General features: G+C 42.3%; 1 protein-coding gene across 1 annotated transcript; it reads right to left on the bottom strand.

Moving 5' to 3' along the window:
• Positions 1 to 5,368: 5,368 nt before the first annotated feature.
• Positions 5,369 to 6,621, bottom strand: LOC122235398 (mitochondrial intermembrane space import and assembly protein 40-like). Its single transcript, XM_042974644.1, has one exon. It carries the CDS (start codon positions 6,570 to 6,572, stop codon positions 6,129 to 6,131), a length of 444 nt encoding a protein of 147 aa, XP_042830578.1. The 5' UTR covers positions 6,573 to 6,621; the 3' UTR covers positions 5,369 to 6,128.
• Positions 6,622 to 6,973: the final 352 nt, after the last annotated feature.

Raw genomic sequence — 6,973 nt, 5'->3', positions numbered from 1 at the left:
ATGACCTCAGTTTTTCCATCCATGAAGTGGAAATAAAAATAGTGTGCTTCACAGGGCTGTTGTGAAGATACAATTTTATACCGCTTGCAAAGTACATATCACAGTGTCTTTCAAGTAGTAGCCACGTGGTAGATGGAAGCTGCTATTATTACATCTTAGGCTAGTGTAACAATTTCCTAACTGGCCTACCTGAATCCTCCCTCTCCAGCTGCACCTCCAACCCAGACTGAACAACTGGCTCACATAGTCCAATTTACCGCTATGCAGTGGTGTCATTGTGATCTTACATACTGGTCACCTGCTCAAAATCCTTTGGTGGTTCCCAATTGCCTATGGCAGTGATAGGCCAACGTTTTATGTAAAAGACCAGATAGTAAATATTTTTAGGCTTTGTGGGCCATGTGTTCTCTATTGCTAGTACTCATTCCTGCCATTGTAGAGCAAACACATTCAGATGTGTTCCAATAAAACTTACCAAGTCAACCATGGAAAATACTGGATTTGGCTCACAGGCCACATTTTGTCAACTCCTGGCCTACAGAATTAGGTTTGGCATTCAGGACTCTATCTGCCTCTTACAGTCTTGCCTCCTACTGCTTCCAACTGTTGGTTCACAAACTGTACATGGAGGGAGAGGAGAGATCAAAGAAACAGGCAGGCCACTGCAGATTGATAAATGGCAAGTTTAATAAGCCAAGGAGCTTACTTACAAGGTTTGTCTTGGATGGCCACAAGACAAGTAGATTTCCATACCTGCTCACCAGAATTTTAAGTTTTTACAAAGGCCTTGACTGGGTTCAGTCATATATACCGTCTAGATGGTTTCAACACATTACTATCTCAAGGCTATGTCCTTGGGGCACCTTCTAGCCTGGGTGAGGCAAGTGGAACACACATTCCAAGGACAGGGGAGGGGACGAGGAGCCTCCAAGTGCCTAGGTCCAACTTGTAAGCCAACCGGTGGTCATGTCCTCTTGATGACCTCCTCTAACATCAATCACCCATTCAAACACTCCAGCCAAACCATATGATGCTCTTCGTTTACACTCATTCTTTTATCTGAATTGCCCTCCTTTTCAAGCTCTATTACAACCCTATGTATGTGTATTGATTAGGGTCCTTTGTTTGTAAGCAACACAACTGATTTTGGCTGTAGTATAGACAGCAGGGGCTCATGAATATCAGTGTTCTTTTTTTCTGGACGCCCAACTAGATTACATTTTCCAGCCCACCTTGAAGTGAAGTGTGGCCATATAACTGAGTTCTGGCCAATGGAATATGAACAAAAGTGATATGTGCCATTTTTCCATAAAAACCTCCCACATCTGATCTTGCCAGCTGAATGCAGAGGTTGCCTGTTGTAGTTAGTTCAAGCTGCTGTGACAAACTCCTATAAACAGAGTGACTTAAACAACAGAAATGTATTTCTCATGGTTCTGGAGCTTGGAAGTCCAAGATCAAAGTGTCAGCCAATTCACTTCCTGGTGAGGATTCTCTTCCTGGTCCGAAGATGGACACTTTATTTCTGTATTCTTGCATGGTGGAGAGACAAATCATCTCTCTTGTCTATTATTATAAGGGTACTGATCCCATTCATGAATGCTCCCCACTGATGACTTAATTACCTCCCAGAGACCCCACCTCCAAATACCATCACACTGGGGATTAGAGCTTCTACACATAAATTTTGAGGACACAGCAACATCCAATTCATAACTACTCCTAAGATCTAGAGGAGAGAAGAGCCAAAGAATGAAAGAAGACTGGGTCCCTGAGTAACTATGGAACATAGTCCTTCTGCTGACTCACTTTGGATAGGGCATGAATGAGAAATAAACATTTTTTGAGCCACTAATATTTCAGAGTTTGTTTATTTCTTACCCAAATTATTACACTGGCTAAAGGAATTTATTTGGAAGGCAGTGGGTTAGCTCACAGACGGAAAAACTAAACAACCAGGTCTCGCAAACAAGGCATCTTCTGAGATCTAGATAGAGAGAACTAATGGATCACTTTTCCAGGGCACCAGTGGCACTGTCAATCAGCTCTAATTGTTTTCCATCTTTGCATCGCTCAGCTCAAGATTCAAATTCCTAGGAGAATCTAATTGACTTGGCTTAGAACTTGTGCCCAACTTTTGACCAGAGGAATGCAGGGAATATCGACTGGCAGTCCCCAAATGCTGCATACAGTGAGGGTGGGGAGTCTTCCAAAAGGGATGACATAGCTGGCACTTGATATGTCCAGCAAAGGAGCAGTGAATCCTGGGCTTTATGTGGTCCATCTATTGAATTCTTAATTTCAGTTATTGTACTTTCAATTCTAGAATTTTCATTTGATTCTTTTTTATAGATTCTAGCATTCTGGTGAAAGTGATCATGTTGTCCCTTATTTTCTTGAATGTTTGTAGTCTATGTCATATAACTGCAATAACTGGGTCACTATGAGTCTGTTTCTTTTTTTGTTAATTTTTTAAATGTTTATTCATTATTCAGAGATAGAGACAGAGCATGAGCAGAGGAGGGGCAGAGAGAGGGGGAGACACAGAATCTGAAGCAGGCTCCAGGCTCTGAGCTGTCAGCACAGACCCCAATGTGGGGCTCGAACCCAGAAACCGTAAGATCACGACCTGAGCTGAAGTCGGACGCCCAACCGACTGAGCCACCCAGGCGCCCCACTATGAGTCTGTTTCTATTGTTTTGTTTTTTTTTCTTCTTGGACTTGTTTCTTGGTACATCAGTTATTTTTTTATTGACCACCAGACTTTGTGTCTGAAAAGGCATATAGGCTCTAGATGACCTTATATCCCTTCAGAGAGGATTCACCCTGTTTTCCCCAAGGCAGCAGAAGCGCAAGTTACCTTAATCCAATCAACCACTGCGGTGACTTGAGGCTGATTTATAGCATTTGCTAGACTCATCATATCCTCAGTTGACCTGATTGCTAGGATATAGCTCTCTAAAGAGGTCCCAAATGAGAGCCAGGAGGTAGATGTTTCCTAAGGATTTTCCTCCTTGGGAAGTTCTGAACTCCAATTTTTGTCTCTTCAGCTCTGTGAAACTTCCAAACACTCCTCTCTACTTTTGACCACTCTCCTTGACTTCTAATTTGTTACTCTGTGCAACTTAATCAGCAATTTCCCGGAGGGGAAAACCTGTGCTGAGTGTCAGGTTCACTTTTCTGTGCTTCTCCACTCTCTAGATCTTGGACATTCAAATTCTAGCTGGCCTTGCAGACCTTAAACTCCGTTTTTTGTCCCCTGGGTTCTGTGGTATTACCTAAAGCCCTGGTGGCTTCTCTGCCTCTTGAGAGACACTTTCTACTCAGTGTCTGGTCCAAGAAGTGGCAGGTATTCTAAGGGAAAAAAGCAACATGCAAGAAGTTGGTCTTACTTTGATGAGTTTCCCTTCTTTCTGGGATCTCACCTCTGAAGTCCTAGCTCTCTGATGCCTTCAGAAAAGAAAATTCTTTTTCATATTTTACCTGATTTTTCTAGTTGTTCTCAGAACAGCATTTGTTGGTTATAAGTTACTCCATCTTTAAAAAAATTTTTTTATGTTTATTTTATTTTTGAGATGAAAGAGACAGAGCGTGATCAGGGGAGGGGAAGAGAGAGAGGGAGACACAGAATCTGAAGCAGGCTCCAGGCTCCGAGCTGTCAGCACAGAGCCCAACGCAGGGCTCAAACCCACGAACTATGAGATCATGACTTGAGCCAAAGTCTGCACTCAACTGACTGAGCCACCCAGATGCCCCCTTTTTAAAAAATTTTTTTCATCTACTTTAAAAAATATCTTATTTTTAAAATTAATCTTTATACCCGCGGGGCTTGAACTTACAACCGCAAGATCCAGAGTCACATGCTCTACTGACTGAGCCAGCAGGTTGCCACCAAGTTACTCCATCTTGAAGCAGAAATCCCTTGAGTGCTACAATATATTTTTTAATTGGAGTATAGGTGACATACAATATTATATTAGTTTCAGGTGTACAGCATAGATGATTCTATATATTTTAAGTGTTCACCATGATAAGTGTAGTTACTGTCACCATACAAAGTTATTATAATATCATTGACTATATTCCCTATGTTGTACTTTTCATTCCTGTTATTTATTTTATAACTGGAAGTTAGTCCCCTTCACCTGTTTTGCTCATCTTCCCACCCTCCTCCACTCTGGCAACCACCAGTTTGATCCCTGTATTCATGAGTCTATTTCTGTTTTTGTTTGTTCATTTGTTTTCTTTTCTAGATTCCACATATCAGTGACATCATACGGTATTTGTTTTTTTCTGTCTGACTTATTTCACTTAGCATAATACCCTCTGGATCCAACCATGTTGTTGTGAATGGCAAGATTTCATTCTTTTTATGGTTTATATTCCATTGTATACATATAATACTTTAATAAGTATTGGGCCTCCAAGAATTTTCTTGTATATTTCTCTCATTTATGAGGTCCTTAACTGGATAGGAAACCAGATATTTGCAATACCTTAGATATATAATTTTTAGTTATGATGATGACAGTATGACACTGTGTGTATCAGAATTAAGTGCAGGAAACAGAAACCACTCTAAGAAATTTAAAAAATGAGGGGCCCCTGGGGGGCTCAGTCAGTTTAGCGTCTGCTTTGGGCTCAGGTCATGATCTCATGGTTTGTGAGTTCAAGCCCTGCATCTGGCTGTGTGCTGAAAGCTTGGAGCCTGGACCTGCTTCGGATTCTGTGTCTCCCTGTTTCTGCCCCTCCCCCTATTCACACTCTCTCTCAAAAGTAAACAAACATTGAAAAAATTAAAAAAAAAGAAATTTAAGAAGTGATTCCCCTTACCTCTTTTTTTTTTTCAAAATGGAATTATACAACTTGTTTCATTAAATATATCATGTATTATGGCATACTTTTAGGGCAATACATATGCAGCCTTATTCTTCAGTTTGATCTATAATATTCCATAGTGTGGATGTCTTGTAATAAATTTAACCATTCCCTTATTGATGGACACTCATGTTGTCTCCAGGGTTTTTGCCACTAAAATTAACACTACAGTAAATGTCATTATGCCTCTGTGACAGTGAGTCCTGGTACTTTTATTTCTGTGCAGTGGAAGTTTCTAAGTGAGATTGCTGGGTCACACACACACACACACACACACACACACACACACACATCTTTAGCAGGCTCCACACTCAGGACAGAGCCTGACTCGGCACCCGATCCCACTACCCTGGGATCATGACCTGAGCTGAAATCAAGAGTTGGACATTCAACTGATTGAGCCACCCAGGTGCCTCAATATTTATTTATTTATTTATTTATTTATTTATTTATAATAATATTTTATTTTTAATTGACTACTTAATTCACACCGTTTCTTCTCTTGGTTGCTACTTTCGTAACAATTAGGTCCCCATCTCTCAAGAACATTGCACTGAACAGGCTGATACAGAGCCAGTGTGAACACAGGCCCCAAACCAGGGCTTGTGGAAGAACAACAACAGCAAAACCAGCCTTTCTCTTCATTTAGAAAGGGACTGTGAATCAGAGGGTCCAAAGTTCCAATTTCCAAGCATGGAAAACCTGGAGCTCAAAGTGAAAATGGAAACCAAAATGCATCAGAAATGAAATATAGTACTCCTCACATACTCAAGGTCAAGATGGTTCATGAGAAATAAGTGATCATGTGGCCTTGTATTGGGAATGGCCCCACTCCAGCATTTTTAAAGGAAGATGGTTTTGTTTCGTTTCCCACAGGGGTATAAAATCTACAAGGGCATATAATCAATCAGAATAAATCAGCTCACTCACAAGACACTCCCAGATAATGATTTTTAGTTGCTGAGCATAGTCAGTACATTATTTCAAAGAGGAAAAATTCAGGATAATCTGAGAATTCAAAAGTGACAGCTACATTTGCTGATAGGTTTATGTGAGGCACACATACATTTTTTCCAGTGTATATGTCAAAGGACCAAGACCCCTGATCATCAAAATAAGTTATTTTGTACATTATAGTGCACAGAACAGAGGGAAAGACACTTTCTCGGAGAATGACCAAAAGGCATCTTACAAAAGGTTCATATTACTCTGAAGGAGAAGGACTGGAGCCCAGTGCCTTATGGTCTTCATTAGCTTGACCTCTCCTCTTCTTTGGTTGCAGTGGCTTCAGTAGGAGCTGTTTCTTCTAAACATTCTGCTGGCTTCTCCTCCTCCTCCTCCTCCTCCTCCTCCTCCTCCTCGTCCTCATCCTCCTGGGGATACAGGTCCGGGTATTTCTGCATGCATTCCTGCATGGCCAGGAACTGGTCTACACAGTCTGACCCCTTGACATCCTCTGTGCTGTGGTGGAAGCAGGAAAAGGCCGACTTGAATTGTTCCCCACAGGGGCCACTGGCCATTCCCCCAAGGCACCGGCAGTTCCAGTTAATGTCTCCATTTGGCAGGATCAATCCATGCTCCTCGTAGGGATCGTTGGGGTCATCAGCCACCAGCTCTGCATTGCTTGGAGTTTCATGGTCTTCTTTGGTCACAAATATGATTCGATCCTTCCCTTCCTGCCGGCAATAGGCCATGGCTGCAGCGTCGGCACTCAGACCTGGCGGCGAGAGCGGTGGCGGCGGCCCAGAGGGTGGCAGGCTCCCGCTGTGACCTCTCCCCCAGGCTGGGCGGGAGGCTCCCAGGCCTACACGGGCCCGCCCCTCCAGGTCTGCCCCGCCCCGCGCCTGCCTGCTCGCCCTCCCAGCCCCAAATCCTGTTCCCCCTCCTCCTCAATATTTTTAAACTGTAACAGACAGAATTAGATTATGTTCCAAAAAGTTTATAACAATTTATGGGAAGAGATTTAAAACAGAGAATTTAAGTCTTACCAAATTGCTGGAAGTTCTAAAAGAGCAGGGTATAGGCTAGATTTAAAAGAACAGGTCCAGTAAAATACAGAACTGAAAACCCGAGGGAGCTACTACCTTTGATGTCA

Source organism: Panthera tigris, chromosome X, assembly GCF_018350195.1.
Source record: "Panthera tigris isolate Pti1 chromosome X, P.tigris_Pti1_mat1.1, whole genome shotgun sequence".
NCBI classification, from domain to species: domain Eukaryota; kingdom Metazoa; phylum Chordata; class Mammalia; order Carnivora; family Felidae; genus Panthera; species Panthera tigris.
The sequence above is the reverse complement of the archived record's forward strand: the minus strand, read 5'-3'. Positions and strand labels throughout refer to the sequence as shown.

Coding starts and splice junctions, on each gene's coding strand:
- LOC122235398 (XM_042974644.1), bottom strand. CDS start 6,572: ATGGCCTATTGCCGGCAGGAAGGGAAGGATCGAATCATATTTGTGACC.